The 21,164-nt window shown below is 37.7% G+C and overlaps 1 protein-coding gene across 1 annotated transcript in view; it reads right to left on the bottom strand.

The window, feature by feature from the left end:
* ncanb (neurocan b) overlaps nucleotides 1–21,164 on the bottom strand; it is a 153,395-nt gene that overhangs the window by 10,201 nt on the left and 122,030 nt on the right. Inside the window, exon 15 of the mRNA XM_055164801.1 lies at nucleotides 2,896–3,054. Coding sequence (XP_055020776.1) covers nucleotides 2,896–3,054 — 159 coding nt within the window. The remainder of the gene's footprint in view (nucleotides 1–2,895; nucleotides 3,055–21,164) is intronic.

Below are 21,164 nucleotides of genomic sequence, written 5' to 3'. Positions count from 1 at the left end.
TGGGTGAGACAGAAGGTGGGGCTAGAACAGTGCGGCTGCTGCTGGCCTTATTGAAACACAAGTGGCAGTGGATCAATGCCAGGGGGTAAAGAGAGGAAGCTTTACGGGCGACCAAAGAAAATGTGTACGGATATTAGCATGCTAATGTTGTTGGCACTGACAAATGGCTATCCATTGCCAAACATTTAAGTCCAAGGGATAACAGAAAGCCCACAGTAAAACACAGGCGACAACCCTCCCCTGTCAACACGCCACTTGGAAGCAGGATTGTTTTAAGCACATATCAACAAGAATTTAAATCTAATACCATACTACGGCGTGCTTCATACAACTGTACAGCAACTCACCTGTATGTAAAAGATAACCCTATGTCCTGTCAATCATTATCTAATTTTTTCATTGTTTTCTCCTTACAAACTCTTGTGTATAGCTGAGATATATTTGTTTTACTTTTACTTATTTCTAGGGATGTAACAATAACAGAAATATCGTGATATTGTATTGTCAAAGTTCTCACAATAATATCGTGGACCCTCACAATATATCAAATTACAAGTTTCGTTGCTTAAATTAAGAGTTATGGTACAGCAATAGCTAAAAAAAAAGACAGAAAGAACTACATAGACCATGATCCTTTGCTCCATTTCAGTACAGCCTACAAGAAGAAATAACAGTTCTAAGCACTTGTAAGTCTTAGTTCTTTGGATTAAGTCTTATCAAGGCATTTTAAGAGGAAAAAGTAGCATATTTTGTTAGCCTCCACAAAATATCGCAATAAATATCATGCCATGAGATGTATATCATGCAAATATCGTACCAAGAGATTTGGATATTGTTACATCCCTAATCGTGAGCCTCCCCACCATATCGTGAGCTTTCCCAAGATATTGTAATAAATATCGCATCGTAAGGTTCGTACTGTAACTTGGATATCGTCACACCCCTACTTATTTCTGTAATTTAGTTTTACTTGTACATAGGCTTGTTGATGGGGGGCTTGGGACAAAAAGCCTCACAGTAATATAAATTAATAGGAATGACAACAGACCTTTGTCCCCCCGGTCTACGGCCCTGCTTGTACATACACATTTATATAATTATGCCTTATTTGGTACCAGTCTCTTGCTATTTATTTTGAATTTATTATTACCATTAATATTTTTTCTCTTTGTTATTATATTATATTGTGATGTGTGAGCTACTATGCCCAAATAATTTAATCAATAAAATTTGTCTAAGTCTAAGTCCAATAGTATTTCTTCCTACATAGCAATCCAGTCAGTTGGTACAAACAGAGCTACCCCGCATCGCGGCAAAAGCGCCTCACCTTTTTCCACAACAAATTGGATTCGAGGAAATAATATGACAGTGTATTAAATGTTGTGTCAGAGAGGCTCACATCAGCGCCTACAGCATAGTTTACTGGCATGAAATACTGATACACACGTCAAGGTACCTGAGGATATGTTTTTACTCAAGGGAAAATATAATAAATGCATTAAAGACCAAGAGGCGGTACACATTCATGACTGGGTATGAGTAGACGCAAGGATGAGATGCTTTTGACAGAGAAGGTAATGGTATGGTGCATGGTGAGTGTGGAGTTATATACAGGGAGTTATGGTAAGCTAAAGCAGTGGCAGCAGGTGCACGGTGGACAGACAGCTGTGAAAAGGGTAAACACTGGATTATTTTCATTACTCAGACGACTGGTGGCTTGGCAGACATGATGAGAGCCGTTTGATGGTGATGTATCGTGAAGAGGAAGGTCATATTAATTCAGCTGTAAATAAATGAAAAAAGTGGAATGTTTTATTCATCACTGAAAACAAGTTAATGACCATCTGTATCGGATATGTTCAATTAGTTTTATTCTAAGCATAATAAACCAATCCAAGATAATAAACAATATTGGTTGACAATTTCTGAAATTCAATGCTTTTGATGTGATGATGGTTATCCTTTGTTCATAGAAAAGAGCTACATCAATTGCAGTTATTTAGTGTAGTTCAGTTTATGTGAGCTATTTTGGGCATACATAGAAGCATATATAGCCCAAAGGAAGTAAGCTGGAGCTGCTTATCAGCAGCTACTCCCATACAGTTTCTTGTTCACAGTAGCCAAACTTTTCACTCTATATTATTACATGTACATTATTATAGGCACATGCACATCGTTCTTAATCATCAATTTAAAATCAAACCAAGACATTTCTAGTTTACGCAATTGAAACACATCCAGATACCTACATCCACATAGAGGTAACCAAAGTTGTTCAACCTCTTCTTAACACAAACAATTTATTTTTGAATTAATTCTAAAATTTACCACATTAAAGCATGTCTGTGGATCATCTTAACCCTTTTAAATTCTGATGAACTCTAGGCTAATTACAATAGGCCCGCCCATATTAGTAACTGAGGTTAATGTGAGGTTAACGGTGACTTTAGATTGAAGGCTTACAGAGGCTGATTATGCTATCATCGCCTTTTATATTAGACTGTTCCTGCTTTGTAGAACTTGGCACAGATTTTGAATAACAGCAGTGTGCTGTGAGCCAACCACGTGTATTTGCATTTTGTTTACACATACAATTTAAATGTCAAGATGATTCAACCTTTAAACCTGAGATTTAAATTCAGCCTATGAATAAGCCATAGGAAAAACTTCACTACATAAATTTCACTTTTTTGTTCTTAAATACGCCTCCAACTTTGTCACCTTGAGCACCCTTCTCTTACTCCCTAAAAAGTGCTCTGTCTTTGCAGCTTGATTGGCACTTTATCAAGCTGATTAATTGAACACTACTGGCGCTGCAATCACTTTAGAACAAGGCGTTGTTCAGACATTTCCTCTAAATGTATGTGTCTATTATGTTTGATGTAGAAATCCCACCTCTGATGAAGTTTTGCTCTGCTGCACTGTGGATACTAGCCAGGTGCCCGCTGTGCTCCCTGCAGTCCTTCTCAGCGTCCTCCCACGTGTGTCTGCGGCTGAAGTACCGGTAACAATGTCCATGGAACTTCCTCCAGGAGTGCTCACAGCCCTCCGTATCTGCAAAAGAGATGATTCCATGTTTTATCTATGATGGTGAAGAAGAAAAGGGATTTGGCCATATGCACAGTGCTGTTAGATCACAGAAAATTTTTCACAAGTTTACATTAGCTTACATGTAATTTAAATGCATATATATATATATATATATATATTTTTTTTTTGCATACAATTAGGCAGATATTGTTTTCATATGTACTTTGAAGGCACCATTTTGTTATAAAAAGACATACTTTCTTAGTAATTACTTTGTGAATTATGCTGAATACATTTTCTTTGCCTAATTGTTTTGTGTATCTGTCTGAACCTTTCCCTTTATCCCTACACCTGATTCTTAGTCAACTAAAAGCCTGCCTTATTTACTGTACCTCTAGGACAAGAACAACCAGCTCCCATCCTTTCCATCAATTAATCATTTATATAGCGCTATTCAACACTCCCAAAGTGCTTTACAGCTCATTCATTAATTTACTCCACACTTGGTGGTGATAAGCTATAACTGTAGTCACAGTTACCCTAGGACAGAATGACAGAAGCAAGGCTGCCAATCTGCGCCACCAGCCCCTCTGATCACCACGACACTTGCACACACATCACTTTCACACTAGGTAATGTGGGTAATAGTAATAGAAGTAGCAGCAGTAATAGAAGTAGCAGCAGTAATAGAAGTAGAAGTAGTAACAGAAGTAGAAGCAGTAATAAAAGTAGAAGCAGTAGTAGCAGTTACAAAAGTAGCAGCGATGGTGACATTTCCTTACTTTCTTCTTAGCCCCTTCACCTAAATAAATGCATTTGAACTGTGGCAGAACGCAGGAACACAAGTCTACTCATTCACACTCATATACATAACACCAACAGCAAGTTACCAAGACTCCATTGACGCCAACAGAAAAGGTAATAGCTCTGCACAATAAAGCAATAGGAAGCTGTACGGCTGAAACACAGACATGCCCATTACTTTATTTTGCTGTGCCACAGATAACATCCAAATTGTCCTGGAGCACTCACTTGTAAAAAAAATATCCTATAAGTGTCCCTCCATCTTTTCCCCTCTCTGTCTCTCTCTCTAGCCTTTGATTCCATTTTAATTCACAGCACCCGCGGAGAGACAGCCAAGTCCAGTGAAAGGGCATTTTAATCTATTGAAATGACAACAATCCTTTGAAATACCCTCCAGTTCGGTTGGTAATTAAGCCCTGTCACTGTCCTGTCAGCTCTACCCCCTTCCCTTGGGATACATGCAGTAAGTGACACTCTCCCTGCTCCACCACTGTGACTTCTTCTGCATATATATCCAGCTGCTATGTAAACTAGACAGCTCAGACTTAATGTGTCAACTGGTCTTCCTCTCAGTCGTGGTGTAGAGATCTGGGAAAGGGACTTGAGCTTCCGCTCTCGTAAATCTATAGTGACACCGCCGAATTGGCCGGTGCAAATTGTGCCGTATGCAGCTGTGTTTAGTATGCAGCCCGTTCGTGTGGTTGGCCAGAGTTGTCCATTAGAGAAGGCACCCCTGTATTCTAATGCAAAACCGGGTTCACCACACCTTTACTGTGAGGTGATTCTCACTCAGAGTCACCTTAGAATAGAAATATGGAACATGCAAATGTATACTCTCACGTATATATACAGTAACTTATATATTAAAGGGACCGTACCTGATTTTATTGATGCAATAAAGCAGCATTTATTTTGTTCCACTACAGACAATTTGTAATATAATGCGGTTTATCATCTGCAAACCAAGAAATGTTCTGTTAGCATCTAGTTGTAGGATTACAGTGATGGCAAAACCTTCCTCTGGTGTCAGAAAGTTGTTAAAATTGCTTGTGAACTCATTGCTGGGAAAATTTGGGATGCTAGGAATACGTTCAGAAAGTGAAGGATAACTTTGGATCACTGCAAAAAAGTTTAAAGTAAAGTAGTAAAAATCAGGTACAACACCTTAAATTAGAGATATCAGCACTGAACAAGACTGTTCTTAGCATGTTGTAAATATTTATAATACTTTTTGTTTTGTTTTATGTTGAAAACCACTATGATGTTTATCAGCGCTCCACACGACTGATTTCAGATTAGATGTGTATTTTTCTATTCCAAAAGAAAGAGTAAAGTAATAACTCAAGTTTGAAATACTATATATTGTCTGTCCAGTTTGTATTCAGCAGAATTAAATGAAGTTCTTTTTCTAATGCAACTATTTTTGTTTTTTATATTTTCACCCTTTAACTTTATGTGAAACTTAAATAATGAACTTGGCTTCTTTGGTAGGACTTTTGTGAACCGCCATAACATAGCTGTGAATGTTATGAATAAAAAGCCTTCCACAAACCATTAAAAGTGCTCATCTCTCTGCCCACACATACACTTGTCTATATACAACTGAAGGCTGTATGTTATTATATTCAACTGTCTCTATACCTGATGGTCTCTTGACAATTCAAAATATTGGTTCCATAATATAAAATGCTGGGTACACGCTCTCAATACAGCACATATGAAAAGCAATTCTCTAAACATACAGTTGTGACATGTCGCAGTCACACCCAGGAGACAGCATTCCTCTCTAACTGTGCATTCAAACAGAACGAGAAGGGGAACAGGGCAAATATATGGGGATGGGTGAGTGAAGGTGCCCAGTGTCCCTCTACAGTAGTTTAAATTCATTATTCATTTGATGGCCTGTTTGACAAATGAAGAGCGATATTCAAAATAGAGTATCCAGCGGCTATTCAAGCTCTGAAAGGACAGAAAGAGCAATATATTTATATATTTCCAGCCCTGTCTCTTATGCTTTTAACTATAGGCTACTGCATAAGCCAACATTTTATATGAATACAAATGACTCACAAATGTCGCACTCACTCAACTTAAAATCAGTAACAGGGATAGACTGAAAAACATGTCAGCAACAATAATTGGTAATTTGGCTAATACTGGAAGCATCCCAATGAGATACACCAATTGGCTAACATTGTGTTTGAGTTTATATTTTGATCTTCTGTTAAGTGTTAAAAAATATGCAATGTGAACTGAATTCTGATAAAACATAAATCCAAATATTGCAAAATTCCAGCTAGTTTTATAGGCTAGACAACTAGACTTTGACTAAACTAGACTAATTTAGATTTTTTTCTGAAATTTGTTTAGCTCTATAGTTTAAGTGGAACTAAACAGTAAATCCACTTTGTTTTACTACTAGACTGTGTATATGGTATTTTAATTGTAATTTTTGGCAACTTTAGAGCAAACTAGGCAAATTTACAGCTTGCTGGTCAAAAACACCTAAATCTAAACATGTGCTGCCTTCAGTGGGCTCTGCAATTTTGAGTAGTTGCTGAGATCACGCAGAACTGCCCAGATTTCAGTGTTTCAAGTGTTTCTGATCACAAACACCTTCCTGCAGGGTGGAGTTTGAAGTGTGAATCCTTGTTAGAACAATCAAACTGTTCCTTATACCCCCAGATCCCTCACTCTCTTCTTTGGTCCTGTAGGCACTGCCAAGTTTGGAATTTAGGTGTTTAGTCCCACCTTAAAATCAAATATCAATATCTGATGTTGTTTTAGTGCCCTGTCTTTTTGTTTCTTTACATATCCTTGAACCAGTGAGTGAGAAAAATGACACATAACTTTGGTACTTTAAAATTAAACAGGACAAGCTGAGTCAATATAAAAAGCATACTGGCCTTATAAAATATGTTTTTAAATTGGAATTTCAGAAATAGCTGATGTAAGATCCAACATCTAAAAACAACCATTTAAATCATCAGGGTTTGCGTCATCAAATCACAGAAAATAGGTCTTGCAAAAGAGAGCATAGATCTACATATATTTCTGGATAAGCAGTGCATTCTCAAAGCTTTTTGCTCTGAGAAATACCAAATGAATGATGCTAATCGGCAATATTTTCATAAATGATCACGTGACCTTTCTGTACACTGCACTTAAAGTGCCATCTTAAGGTAATCATATTTCTGTACTAAAACCTCATGAACACTGTAAAAAGAGAGAGATACTTTATTGATCTCAAGGGAAATTCAAATTGTGATGCAGCAAAATTTACACCATGCTTCTCAGTTGAATTTGTGTCTCAGTCAAAGGTATTGAGTCAATTTAACAGAAGGACTGGTCAGGAACACTCTGCAGATCTGTGTCAGGCAGTTTGAGGACACAGTTCTCAGGACAAAAGTGTCCAAGTCCAGTGTAAAAATCCAGAGCAAAAATGTCATCAGATTTTTACATTTATAAAAAAATATATATATAAACTGACCACAAGATAGATTACTATATAATACATGTACTATACAAAACTAACACAGTGGCAAATGGAAGTGAAAGTGATTAGTTCAATATAAACAACTAATCTCATCTCTGTATGTTACTGTGTGAATTATTTGAAATATGAAAATGATGTAATTCTTTTCCCTGTCCTGTTTTAGTCATGGGGATTGTCACACTAATTGATTGAGACACTAATGACACAAAATGAATGTGAATTTTGATGTGTTGGCTAATACAGTTATGTGGGCTGTGGGGGGCTCTGGGGAAAGTTGAATCTCCTCATTTTAAGTTGGGTGGGACCAATGGCGTAGCATTCGGCAGTGTAGCTGGGCCCATGGCACTTTGAGGGCCCATCTCAAGCTAGGACTGTCCCCGCTCCCCAGGACAGACTCAGTATAAACAACTGTCAACATAAACGATGTGCTGAATTGCGCACCCCCTGGTCCCCAATTTCCACCATCTCCAGTGATTGCATGATCATGTTTGACTGGGCTTGAGATGCAAAGGACCAGACTGATATCAATCTGTATAAAACATACTGAGAGATATCATTCTGGATTTACCAGGCAACATTCACTATCAAACAGAAACAGAAAATGTAGTAAAATATCTGTGGTGAGCATAACCACAGTTATTAGTAAAATAGAAAAAGAAAATCAACACACCAAGAAATAAATATAAAACATGATTTTTTAAGGAAGCGCTTCTTACAGATATGTGTCTGACTCACAGTGGGATATTGGTGAAAGCCAGAAACTTGGCAAGAACAAGAAAAGAATGTTGAAATAAAATGTCTGATGCTGTTTTTAATGTCACAATTTTTTTTTAAAGCCTGTAATAAATCATTAAGATTATTTTTTATTAACTATCTTAATATTTTCTTAACCCCATGAGGGCCTCTGTCTCACAGCCTGTAGCTTATAAAAAAATTATATATAAGTTATATAACATGCGGCCCCCGACCAACACTTTTATTTTATAACTTCTCTCCCTGCTCCAATTGAGTTTGAGAGCCCTGGACTAGAGGGTAACTTTCGCCTTAAATTCTAAATAATCTTACGTGCATCAGTCACCAAAATGTAGTTATTTTAAAACCAATGATAGGATGAGCAACTGACAAATCTAATAGGCTAATAGAATAGTCTATAACTAATAGAATTAAAAAATATATGTTTAGTAATATGTACACTGTACGCACATACAACACACATATTTTCCACACACATGAATGTAGATGATCATAAATGCTGACCTAACCTTAACAGATGGATAGTGATGCATTTTTGTGTTAAATCAACATTATAATCATTTTGTTTTATTAATAGTTAGTTGGATAGTTCATTCCTAACAGTGATAATCATTTTGCAAACACTTGATCACCTTGGAGACGATAAGATTCCATGAATTTGCATAGACATTTCTGGCTATCAGAAGAACAACTTCTCACGACACTGGCGAAAAAGCCCACAAACATGGACAGCTCGAACACTTTCTCCTCAAAGCCCTGGCACCTCTATACATTAGAGGATGATGACCACCTCTACGACGAGGACTTCGACCTGGAGGCTCTGCTCTGCCCCACACCAACAAGGGGTGTTCAGAAGCCAGCGGAGACCCAACTGGTGTCTCCCAACATCCAGGACTCCTCAAACCCTGAGAAAAGAAGTCTGGTCCAGGAACTAACACCCCTGGAGGACAGTGCTCTGGTCAGAGAGCTGCGCGAAGAGTTGCCAATCACGTCCAGAGAACCTTTGTATTGGACTGCAAGCTTAAAAAGGAGAAGATGGCCAAAGAAAAGTCCTTGGAGCTCACAAAAACTGTTAAGAAGAAGGACAAAGAATTCTAAGACTTATGCATTGCACATAAGGACATCTGGTACCTGTATAATTCTAAAGTACAGGAACATGTGCAACTAAAACAAGAGCTTGCCAACTCCAAAAGATTCACGCAAAAATGAACTAAAAAGAGTTGAAGTTGAAAGAGCTCAAAGTTAACCTCCTGAAAAAAGAGAAAGAGTTGGAAAACCTAATTAGTGTGCACAAGGAGATAAGGTATTTATATAACAATACAGTGTCAGATCATGTCCAGCTCAAATAAGAGCTGGGCAACACCAGGAAAGCCTATGAGAAGTTGACAGAAAAATTTAAAGACCCTATAATGGAGACTCAAACCACTTGTAATGATGTTGAGAAACTGTCCAAGAAGGTGCAGAAGCTGTCTTCTGAACCCTTCACAGCACAAGAGGAGCTGCATTTCCAGAAGTTTCACTGTGAATGTCAAAGGTCACAGTGATCCAACTGCCCAAAAGCGGCCGTAGTGGAGGAGCAGAGGAGGGGGCCCAGGCGTCAACAGTGCTAAGCACCTCCAACCATTATTCTTTATAAGCATTATTAAAAATAAAAAAAAAATGTAAATGTGTGCTTTGGCCTGTATTTAGTACTTATTCATGCTTATTGATTTTTTTTCCATTGTTTAATTCACAAGCCAGCCACATAGCACACTGCGGTGGCTTGTTATTTATGCAGAAATGTGTAAAGTGAATGTACAAAAAATAATATAATACATGATAAAAGAAAGCAAAAGATTAAAATGGCAATGTGAATGTTCATTTCCCCCCCTCTAAACTATTATTTATTGCCTGTTGGAATCAAATATAATGAGAGAGACAGGTAGGGTTGAACAATAGATCTTAAACATATTGACTGAACTCTCATTGAAGAAATGAGAGTTTTGGTCTTGGTATAAGTTTTAATTTTGCTTAACTTTTTGATACAACATATATTTATCAAATATCTTTAACTCATACCTTATAAAATGTATCAGACTACCTTGCATTCAAGTTTATTCTATATGAAGGTACGTGATAGTTTGGTGGTCATAAATAATACGTATTTTTTACAAATTTAAAAATAAAAATGTCTTATTAAATAAAATTCCAAACAAATATGTAAAAGGATTGGAAAAGGAACAGAATTTTTATGCTGTAAGGTTAAAAGTGTGAAGGCTGTGCTGTGAAATATATTGTAAATCCACTGGAGTCTAAGGAGTTCAAGTCAGCCATTTGCAGCTTTTACCACAGAGGCAAGATTAAATGAAATGTAATGTGTATATCAAAAACTTCATGGATCTCACTTTGAGCTTTTTATGCAAAGTGACTTTTTCCCTTGATCAGGCCAGCCTCTCATGCATGCAGGCCTCCACATTGTGCTCACTCTGGGAGGGAGTCCAGTTTGGGCCCTGTGCGGTGCAGAGGTGCAGGAGGGCTTGTTATCTGTGGGAACAGGGACAGCAGAGTCTGGGTGGTGTCACCTACAGCCACACTCCAGTGACTTCATAAATAAAACACACACACACCTTTTGGCTGTGGGGTCCACTGCTTTGGAGCCTGGCCCAGACTGTTCTCAGCCAAGGCCTAATTCCCCTTTTATTAAAATTTAAACCAGCCTTCAAAGGAAAAAAAAGTAAAAATGAAATTCCAAAAAGTTGTAAAACTTCTCTCAACTATAAGAGTTATTTCTGGATTCATATATTTCTTATCTACCAATATATAATAAGTAGTATTGCAATTTAAGCTATAAAATAAATGTATATTTATTGATGCTGATGCTGATGAAGGAGCTTTATCAGCATCACTTTGATTCAGTCACAATTTAAAGGTGCATTGTGTAACTTTTCTGGTGGAAAGTCCATCAAATGCTTTTCTCCATGTAGATGTTATTGCCTGGTCTGGAATGTTTTACAGCATGGCATTAAACCTTTCTATCTCCATGGACACACAATGAAACCAATGCTCTGTCAGAATGGCTGTTTTCCTAGGTGTTTTTGAGCTGTAATGCCACCCAAAATTAAATAAATGTAAAGTAGAGCTGTTTAAAGTCATACTGTTGTAACATTCCAGGCAGAGCAATGATATATCTATAGACATAAGCAGGTGACAGACCCCCAACCAAAAAGTTACATAGTGCACTTTTAACCTGAAAGATTTTATACACTTCTTAATACGTGGGAGAGTGCAGACTCAATTATGAGTGCAGACTGAACTATTACAACACAGTAACTTTGTACCCTCCAAATTACTATGCTCATTAAAAGGCCAAACCCTGCTGTTTGTTTTCTACAAAACAAACATGACATTTTGGGATTTGCAAACATTCACATTATAAGCAAATTGGGCTGCTGCTAAGTTGTGATTGCCACTTGAGATTCTATACATTCATGATAAATTGCTGGATATAAGAAGTATAGAAAACAGCCACTAAGTGCAGGAGTGGGAGGCAGAGGCATGGCAACAAAGAGACAAAAAGCATGGATAAAAAACAAACAACGTGTTTCTGAAGTCGCAGTGAGTCTCTGCTGATTTTCCTTCCCACTCGCTGCCACCACGACTCAAAGCCTGACATCACATCAACCTCTTCAAATATTTAGACATTACTCAAGACGTCTGCTTTCTTCCCCTCTCTCTCTGTCACGCTGGGGCAGAAGTAGGGGGTACGTAGCAGCGATTAATATTCTCGCAGACTTAGTGAAAGGCAGTTAGGAAATAAAAGGCCATGTGCTCGCGGCTGACTGATTGGGTCATTTATCCACATCCACCAGTGATATTTCTGCGCCTTTAGATCCCGACATGATGAAACGCACTTGATTTGAATAGGGAGGGTGACAGATGCCTCTGCCATTTGCAAGAGGCCAGAGACCAGAGTCCTGAACACAGTGACAAAAGGATGTTGATGAGAACTGGAGAATAAAGGCAAAGAGAATCATATTAACTGGTCATTATCTCAGTTTTTGAAATAAAAAACAAAACACTGAAAATCTCATTTGACTATCTCAAAAAGTTGTGATAAAAAAGGAATTATTAATTTATCTAAAAGTATAATTCGATATATACTTTAAAACAACTGTACAACACACACATATAGGTATTAAATGATGTCTCAAGTAATTTCTTCAGCTGGGGGGTTATTTTGATGGTCAGTGACAAAAGGTGAAAACATCTGCAGAAGTGGCAAAACTGCTAATAGGTTTTATGAGTGTCGAGCTGATGGGACATAGTAATAGTGCGATTCTCACAATTAGCAGTAATGGATGTTACAGTAAAACAGCAGCAGAGCGCATCGTGCTTGAGCGATGCTGGACTGGGGCTGTAATTAGTCCACAGAGGTTCCTCTGCACACACAGGGGTAAAACAAAGGCCAGCAGCCAATGTAAAAGGGCCAACAACTAAACTTGAAGGACATGTACACAGCCAGATGATAACAGAGAAGATACTGAAAAATAGGCTGGATTGGACTGAGGCTTCCAAACATCAGTACAGTTGATATCCTGGTTGGACATATAATTTGATGTATTAAGACAATTTACTGGTTGTAGTTGGCCCAGAAAGTCTCATAATGTTTGAACTTTTTTATACAGAGTTGTTCTGTACTTCAGAGATAAATAACAGCTACAAGTTTTGTCTTATTGTATTTTTGTTTAAAGGAAATAAATGCTGCTTTTAGTCTCTGCATTAGTGTTGGTTGATATCGGGTATCAGCAGATTCTTAAAGCTATATTATCGGAATCAGTATCTAAACTGAGAAAAGATTAATCTTAAAAAAAATGAAAGTGCTACAGGTCCTCTAAATAAAAAGTTGATAAAGTTGTATTCAGAGTATTATTATAATATAACATAACTATGTCTAAGCTGTACCTGCTCAGAGAATAAAAAGGTCACCTGTTAAAATGTGTGAAATCTGACACTTGTAAGAACCATGCCTTCACATATAGATTATTTCAGAATATTATAGGCCTACTAGAAACTCACTTATATTTTCAAGATTAGACATGAATGCTTGTATTTATTTCAGTTACTTTTTTATAAAAACGCTTGCAACTTTTGGGACATTGCACATGATTCCTTTGATCGGACTAAAGAAGTGTATTGCATTAGCTACCTATCTATATCAGTGTTTTAGTTCAGTCAAAAGTAGGCCATAAATACTACTTTGAGTTAGTTACTTTAATACTAAAAATACTAAGGTAAAGATAACGAATTGAGAAATGTCTTGCCTTTTGTTTCTTTTTTGTCCTCTTAAATTGCTGTGATGAAACAAGCGTGGAGGACAAATCCCACTATTCTCTAAGCCCCCAATCAACACAAGCATACGGTAGATCCAAGAGTGACCAAAAGTGAAAAACTAGTTCAAATATTTAGTACACAGCTTTAACATTGTAATGTGGTGTGTTGTATGCCCACACAACCAGTCAATTTTGTCATCTTAAACATCTTATCTGGTGATTTTGCTTTACTCCCTGTTGAACTGCGTTTCTCTGGTAAAGCTTGTATACACCGAGCTGTAGGAGTGTGAGCGACACTGATCCGGCGTGTGCACTGACAGTAGCATCTGCTCTGCTCCTCATTAGTCTCACTGTGCAGCCCTCACCACTCCAGCTCCTGTTGTCTCTGCCCAATCTGCGCCACTTCTCTCATGTCTTCAATGTCCATGTACATAAGGCTTCAGAGCTGCCCCAGATTCTCGCATTGTTTCCTCATTTGTGCTCTACTTTTCTTTAGGTTTTCATGTTTAGTTTTTGTTTTCCTGTCAGACTAAATGAGAGTGCCACGGGTGAGTTTGTGTGACTAGAGCGGCTCAGTTCTGCTGCCCAGAACAATTTGTTTCACACAAGACTTGTATTGGTGAGAATGAAGGCTGTGGATGGATGTAGAGCCCATATACTGGTGTAAACACGTTGGAGAGGAAATCATAGGTACTCTCTGGATAAGCCAAAACAGCAGCCATAAAACAGATGTGGGGACTAATGAGGATATATTTGTACATTTCAAATGAATAAAGCATGAGAGATACAAGAAGACATTTTGCCTGTTCTTTCAGACTCTGTTCTTTACAAAAACACAAAAACACAATAAATGTACATGCAATGTTTTGTAGAGAATTAAAGTTTTTTTTTAAACTGGTTCATCTGTTCAGTAAATACTGTTACAGGACATTATATCCAGGGTTTCCAATAAATAATTTTAACAGGAAAATATGTATTCACTAAAATCCAAGGGCATGTGATAATGTTGAGTATTATGATGTTAAAAGTCCACATTTGATTTCATGCCACCTTATCAAAGCCTGATCTCATCTGATCTTGGAAGCTAACCAGGATTGGACCTGGTTAGTACTTGGATAGGAGACCAGAGGGACTAACAGAAGCCTTAGTGGGGAGAATGGGCTCTAGTAAATACTGTTGTTGTGTCCTTAGGCATGACCATGCCACCATGCCTATGGTTGGAGGGGCCAATGGCACAGACTCATAGTCTCAGCCTATCCCACAACAACCATGGCTACAATAGCAGATTACTACCATCAAGTATGGAGTGAATGAATAATCTACTAAAGCACTTTGAAAGTCTTGAAAGTGTAATTCGAGTATTCATTAAAACCAGCTGGCAGCATGTAACCCCGAAAATATCAATCAGCATGAACTAACTACGATACAGTAATTCTCATGATTTTGTTGCTATATTCTGTGGCATTACTTTGAGCAAACCCCCATGCTCCTATTTCATAAACAAATCTGTGTTGTTTTGCTTGAAATTTCTGAAATGAAAGCACCTGGTTGGTAGCTTGAGTCCATTATTATGGAATTTATGTTGAGTGTTACAAATGAAGGTCTGATTTAGTTAAAAGAAGTTTGTGGTACCTGAAAACATCTACACAAACAAGCCCCACAGAAAACAAGCAGGTGCAGCGAGAGACTCAAACTGGTACAGTTCTAATGCCGGCATGCGTGACAAAACCTCCCGCAGTGCTCCACAGATGAGAGGCGTCTGCAGACTCAAGAAAAGATGCAAAACTGACAGCAAAAACGCCACGCTGACATGAAACAAAGGTGTCTACAGTGGGGGGAGTGCAGAGGAACAAATCCAAACTCCAGCCGGCACACATTATCGGTCCCCTCCCTGAAAAGAAATGCACGGAAGAGCCAGAAAACGCATGATGAAAGATAAAAACAGCTTTCTGTCAGTCCACACTTCAGAGACTGTTGGGAGGGGATTTGGTTTGCAGCTCCACTGATGAGGCAGCGGGCCAGAAAACTGCAGGACACGCGCTGCAATGAATGCCGGGAGTATAAAGCCGACAATGGAACAAATGAGAAAGACTGTTATTTTCTATTTACCCAGATCTATCCGGTTTTGAGAAATGAACCTAATGAGAAGGAAAACCAACCGCAAAACAATCAAAGCAGAAATTCCTGGTGACACCAAGAAATTCTGACAAATTGGCATTTTTTTGGCAGACAAGTTCTTAACTAGGCAAGTCAGAACTTCATATACATTTTGAAGTACAGTTGATTACATTTTGGAGTTCATTTTGGTTCATATGATGTATTCCCTCACAAAAAGGTTATGAGAGGGAGAATGGAGAAGCTACAGAAAATCTGTTGAAAAGTGTTCACTAAGGTAACTATACTGTGCCCACTGGTTAACACTTGGTAGCTTGCAAGTCTAAACTTCTATGTATTCATAAATTTGTAGTGGCAATCAATCATTTGAATAGTGCATGGAGTCTTTGGTAAAGGTTCATTCAAGAGATAGACCGATGTATGGGGCCAAAATTTAAACCTATAGCATATCAGGTGTCAGTGTTAAATCTCCAGCATTGGTCAATATTTTGTTTGTCAATCTGTTGCCTAAAAATACACACTAAAATTTATATTAACACTTTAATGCAAAGAGATAACTACACAAAAATATGACTACACAGCTCTCTTATAGGTTTGTGATACATTTAAATATCATAATTTAATGTAAATAATGAAAATTGGCCCTACATATCAGCCCAAAAATATTGGCAGAGTTTATCGGTCATCGGTTGCTCTTTATTCTAAATAATCGTATCAGCATTGGCCAGAAAAAAAAAACCCATATCGGCCAAAATCTAGTTCATTCTGTCTTCAGTTCTAACTCAATACAGAATACATATAACTTAATATAGTGTCATTAAGTAGTAAGACCTACAATAAAGCTGTAGTATTATAGGTGTTATTATTTTTTGGAGAACAAGCACACAGAGCACCAGATGAGCTGAATCCCCACCAACCACCGGCACATATCATTGGATGAAACTGACAAAAGATCTTTCCTTATATCAAATCGGCCTAAACATCTATTGGCTGCACAATAAGAAGCCATCTCTCTCAATATATTCACTAAGCCCTGTCAACTTCCCATTATTGACTCTCAGATGGGATCACCATGGTAACAGGGGGAGCCAGAGCTGGACCGAATCTGCAGGACTACAGCTGTTAGCTCAAAATGCACATCTGAACAAGGGAAAAAAGTCAAATGAGGCAGAAACGGGAATGCTGGCTGATTTAGAGTCACCAATCAGATGGGACATAATCATCACTGACAGGTGTAGTACGTAGATATTCAGAATGAATGAATTTTAGGGGGAACAGAATGAACATTTTGTCCTGACTCCAAGGACTTTTCCAAAAAAAGTTTCAAAAAAAAAAAAAAAAAAAAAAAAAAAGGAAAAAAACATTCAGTATCTATCAATAATGGTAGGGGTTATTACAGTCGATGCAGTACTTGATGATGATTAAAAGGAATCAAATGAAGTCATGTTTTTGATCAAAAGATAAGGTCTTCAAAGTATTAGATATTGTAGACTTTATATCTTGAACATATTTTATTCCACATGCTTTGGACATCAAGCTAAGAAGAGACAGAAGTGGCACATATGCGTCTGGCTGTGCCACTGATAACAGCAGGATAAGAACTCCAAGTAAAAAGGAGACTTTAAATTTACACAATCAGACCTGCTGGTCCCAATCAGCCGTGAAGGCAGCGACGCAGCGGGACATATGGGCTCTGGTGCATATCCAATGAGAGAAACACAGTTACTTTGTGCAATAAGCAGTGAAACATATGAGGCGGAAAGGAAGGGGGTAAGGGAAGATTATCCATGTGGTTAAGAACTAAAGAAGGAACACAGATACAAAAAGAAAAGATTATAACTTTTGTGAACCCCAGGCTGAGTGCAAGTCTGGGCACCTATATCTTTACCATAGTGACAGAGAACTCAGATCATAGATTAAAGGGGCAAATATAACGTTTATTGTGGAGGAGTCTGCCACTTGTCTTAATGAAGATATCATAGCATTGCCCAAAATGTTCCACAGTATGGCATTTTATTATGTTATAACATTATTCCCTCATCAAAACCATGCCTGAAGTGGTGTCAGATATCATGCATGCATGTTTGAGTAATTTTGCGGTCTTGTGCAGACACTACTCCAAGATTCAGCCCACAAGCCTACTCCACAAAATTTTCCATAAATATAAAAATAATTTCATTCATGGGGTGCACGTACATTGGGTTGTGATAGGACTCAGAAGAGGGAGAGACTTAGTGTGGAGAGGAAGGAGTCAGAGCGGCAAAAATGAAACTGGAACTTATTAAACATTTCGATATATTGTTTTCAGCATATACATGTAGGATTTTGAAAAAACTAAGTGGTAACATGCTGATTTAAATGTGTTTGTGTTAGCAAATAATACCCCATAGTGTATAAGGGAGTGAAAAAACATCGAAATATCTATATATCTTATCAATTAATGTGATGATAAAGTATCAATATCGGGGCTGCTCTATAAGAGTATTTTTTGGTACAGTTTACAAAATTATTCTGTTATAGTGCTCCATTTTTTTGCTTATTTAGAGGAAGGAAACTCATTTATGCAACATATTTGACATATTCACTGTTTTGATGATTAAAAAGTTTGTGTTTCATATGAATTTTGCATAACATGTGGTTTAACAGAGACTTTTAGTATCACATGATTATCACCATGATTTAGCCTTTGTTGTTTGTTGAACCATATTGAATCGATTTGAAATATATCACATCAAATCGAAAGTGTACTGTATTGAGATATATATTGTATCGTGGCCTATGCATCGAGGTATGTATCGTATTGGCAACTTCTTAGTGTAATATCCCCTCTTTGATGCTATACCGTGGAAAAAGGCATACAGGAGACAAAAAGGAAAACAATCATGTCTTGAAAAAGCAAACTGATGTTGATTGATTTCTGTAAATTTGGGCATGAAAAGCGAGACTGGCAGCGGGATAAAATAAAACCTCTATATACTGTATGTGATGCAGCCTAAGCAAAGGACAAAATGACAATGTTAAAAAGGTATAATCAAAGCGTCTCTGTTTGAGCCAGCGCACCTGAGCACACTGAAAAGAGTTGATTTTGTATTGTGTAAACATGCCCTTGTGTCAGCTTGAGCTCAGCCAGAACTGCTGCCAAAAGTACCACTGTTTTATAGCATTTACTCTTCTTTTTCCATTTGACTGTGTGAGTTTGTCCTTGACGTTCTCATATCTGCTGTGTGATAAAACTCAGCCAGTCAAGAGTCACAACATTCAAAAGCCCAACTCTTTGGAGACAAGAGGTCGAAGTTCACATAAAGTTGTAGAAATCTATTAGCTTTAGGCATTCATTGTGAATCAGCCATGCAGATTCCTCCAGTGTCCAGTCTCCTTCACTTTATCGCATTGTCCTCTAAAATATTTCCTTGTTTTCATTCTTTAAATTTTAATAGCTCAACTCTAATTCTTATTTCAAGACGCTTTGCATAATTTACTCTCACTACAACATCCTGGCTTCTATTTTGAGGATTTCCAAAAATTATTACGCAAAATAGACTCTTGTGAGCTCCAGCCATGTTAGAATGTTGTTACCTCATCAAAAACATACCTGGAGTTGTGTTTTGTTTCATTCACACATGTTTGAATAACACTGCATTATTAATCTGTCTACATCCCCAAAGCTCAAAAGGCTCTGTTCCACTTTGTGATGTCATGCAGTGGTAGTTTTCAACAGCTACCTTTTACCTTTATTTTAATAAAAGATAAACAATTCTAGAGCTGAAATTATCCAAATGATTCTAGTGAAGGTGTATAGAGTTTAAAAACACAGTGGAGCACTTCCTGTATTACCACATGACATCAAAAGATGGAGTGTTTTCATGTTTGAGAGAAGAACCCAGCATAAATATGCAGGGTTTCTGTGTTAAGCATGTGTGAAAGAGATGTGTGAATGAAACAAAACACAATATCAGCTGTGTTTCTGATGAGGAAACTACATATCAGAAAAATAACGTAATTTTGTCCCTTTAAACTTTACACTCTTGTATAAATTGTCACTCTTGCAGATAATTTTGGCTCATTTGACAGCTGTCCATGTATTGTATAGCCATAAATTATGTGGTGGACTTTTATGAGGCTCAAACATTAAGCATGCCCAATTAATCTGAGGATGGCTGGAGAGGCTGCTGGACATTAGAGGGATGACTGATGGCCTGGTCCCTGTTAGTAATAATGGCGGATATCTTTCTACAAATTTTGCCATGATTAGCAAAATTATAGCAGCTATTCAGTGCTGTCAATGGGCATAACTAGTTTGAGTTGTATCCTTAGTAATGCCTAGATCCAGTCAATCCAGCCACAGGGATCTAAAGCTTGGAAAAGAATTTGAGACATGCATGAAAAAGAATGAAATCTAAAATATAAATAGTCTTAAGTGTATTTTACTGGACAGGATAATACAGTTTAACTTCCACATATATTTCTATTTTTAAAGGTTCTGTACTGTCTTTTACTTCTTGGGGGAAAAATGAGAAAAATAGATCTAGCTCATTTTAAACTGGTCACAGCAGTCAAAACTTATTCAACATTTTTCTCACATGTTAATGTCCTAATTATTCACTGTGATGAGTTTATAAGAGCTTTTCACAACTTTCAGTGGCTTTACAATATATCTGTACAGGGACAAAACACATTTTACTTTATTGCATGGAAAAAAATTGGTCCTTTGAAGAAGCAGAATCCCACAACACCTTTTAGATGAAGTAGTGAAATGGGACATGAAACATTAGGTCCTCCGATGGGCTTGTTTGTTGTAATAATCATATTTAAAAGTGTGGTGAAAGGTGTTTAAGCGTAAAAACAATGAGCCCTATTTAAACTACAGCTGTGTGCACTCCTGGCTGCTTCTTCCCCCTCTGACACAGCAGCCATGTTTCCTGTAAGGTGCAGTTTGTGAACAGGCCTATCCTCTGCCCCTGGCGCTCACTGGGGACTCCCTGTAATGAGGCGAGAGCAGCTGGACGCAGGTGTGCAGATAAACCTAATACATAATTCCACTGGGTCCCCCTCAACACCCACCACCTCCACTGGCTTTATCTCTTTTTCAGACTCTTTGTTTAGTCCTGGTAAATTGCTACTAGTCTTGGTCCTGTCCTGATTTATTCTGGTTTCATCCTGGTTTATTTCAAGCTGTCAGGCCCTGATATAATTCTAATTTATTCTTGTCTTTTAAACAATCATTAATCATATTGAGTTGTATAAAGGTGCATTGTGCAACTTTTCTGGTGGGGGGTCTGCTACATGCTTGTCTCCATGGAGATGGTATTGCTTAATCTGGGATGTTCCATGGTATAAAATTAAACATATCCATCTAGCTTTTAGTCACTACGGGTGTTTCTATTCCTCAAAAATATAATAATTCCTTGAATTCCTCCTGTGAATATGGGCAACTCTCCACAGATCTGACCTGCTTGTCTCCCTCATGATAGAGGTTAAATTAATACTGTGGAATGTTCTAGACAAAGCAATAACATTTCCATGGAGACAAGCCGGTGGCATCAAAGTGATTCTATAAAAAACTGGTTGAATGGCAGCTCATATGAGTGAGTGAAACAGAACAGAAAGGTAGAACGCTTTCGCAAGGAGAACAATCAGGTGGCTCCAGAAAGTCAGTT

This window comes from Boleophthalmus pectinirostris, unplaced genomic scaffold (assembly GCF_026225935.1).
Source record: "Boleophthalmus pectinirostris isolate CB_2022bp ecotype Guang Dong unplaced genomic scaffold, ASM2622593v1 HiC_scaffold_7, whole genome shotgun sequence".
Taxonomy (NCBI): domain Eukaryota; kingdom Metazoa; phylum Chordata; class Actinopteri; order Gobiiformes; family Gobiidae; genus Boleophthalmus; species Boleophthalmus pectinirostris.
This window is presented reverse-complemented; position numbering and strand designations above follow the sequence as displayed.